At 38.6% G+C, this 1,351-nt stretch overlaps 1 protein-coding gene across 1 annotated transcript in view; it reads right to left on the bottom strand.

Annotated features, from left to right (window-relative positions):
* LOC101857949 (RAB11-binding protein RELCH) overlaps positions 1 to 1,351 on the bottom strand; it is a gene marked incomplete at its 3' end in the record, with an annotated part of 47,587 nt that overhangs the window by 40,498 nt on the left and 5,738 nt on the right. The window contains 1 exon segment of the mRNA XM_035969930.1: positions 1,076 to 1,147. Coding sequence (XP_035825823.1) covers positions 1,076 to 1,147 — 72 coding nt within the window.

Below are 1,351 nucleotides of genomic sequence, written 5' to 3'. Positions count from 1 at the left end.
TATATATATTACAATTGTAACTGCATATGCTGTTTCATGACCCCATCGGCATTATTTGAATTGATTCACATAGATATGTTGATTTAAATCTTACTGTAGTGTGAAGCACCTACAGCCACCAGAAAGCGGGAGCTATAGAAGCGATCTGTACTGGTACCTATTATTACTATTATTTAAATCATTTAGAAGGTGGGATGTTTCGACCCTGCCTGTCAAGGCCAATCCCGGCTGAGAGGGATACAATGTCTCAAAAGATAGACAGAGAGAGACAGAGCTCCTGATGTGCGTGTGTGTATGTGAGTGTGTAAGTGTGCGCGTGCGTGCACGTGTGTGCGTGTGTGTCTGCGTGCATGCGTGCGTGCGTCCGAGTGTGCATGCGTGTGTCCGTGTGTGCTTGAGCGAGCATGTAATTTCGATGCTTCATGTATTGTTTTTGCCCTGTGTGTGTGTGTGTTCATAAAAAGGACCATTCTATGAGTTTACAGTGGATGAGGAATTGAGTGTATGAGGGACAGAGGAAGAATGTGATGTATTGATATATGTTTTGCACACTCATGTAACTTTTAGTGTCACAGAAGCTGGTAATGCATATGGACTATTTCTTTCAATGAAATGTGTCATGACGTGGTGCAATCAAGTGCTCATCAATTTTCAGGAATATGAAGTTATTATATTTGATATAATCATAAAGCCTGTTCATTTACCATGTGTTTGATGAAAAAAAATTTTTTTATCTATCTTGAATAGAAGTGGAGATATTCGCAATTTGCGAGGTGGGGGGCCGCCTGATTTCAGAGGTAGAATTAGCCCCATCAAAGTTTGGTGACTTCCGTATATATAGAGAGTCCTTGGAAACTGAAAATTAACATTTTGGCTTTAATCCTCGTTTCCAGTAAAATCCACAGAGAATTGTGTTTTTCTATGGACATAAAAAGGTATTGTGCCAAGAAACAAAAATTAAATAAAAAGTGCCAAATCAGCACCAAAATGTCAGTTTTCTCCATTTTCATTATTTAAATAAGCACCTGATTTCACCACGATGCCTCACAGATCTTTGAGAAATACTGCGGCCTACCTGCTTGTTGAGTCAAAGTGGCTCTCAAAGACTTTATCATCTCTTGAGCTTTGCGAAGCTCAAACTCAAGAACTGAAATTTTTAAAAAATAAGACATAAAAATCAGTTCACTCCAAAGAAGAACAGAATATACAAATTTACTACGTAAAACAAACAAGATGACAAGGAAGTAACTGAAAGAAAAGTATACTTATCAAAAACTATACCGTACCGTATATGCTCATCTATAACATGACCTCGTATGATACAATGTGTGTGAGTGTGTGTGGCGGGGTG

Source organism: Aplysia californica, unplaced genomic scaffold, assembly GCF_000002075.1.
Source record: "Aplysia californica isolate F4 #8 unplaced genomic scaffold, AplCal3.0 scaffold00197, whole genome shotgun sequence".
In the NCBI taxonomy this organism is placed as follows: domain Eukaryota; kingdom Metazoa; phylum Mollusca; class Gastropoda; order Aplysiida; family Aplysiidae; genus Aplysia; species Aplysia californica.
This window is presented reverse-complemented; position numbering and strand designations above follow the sequence as displayed.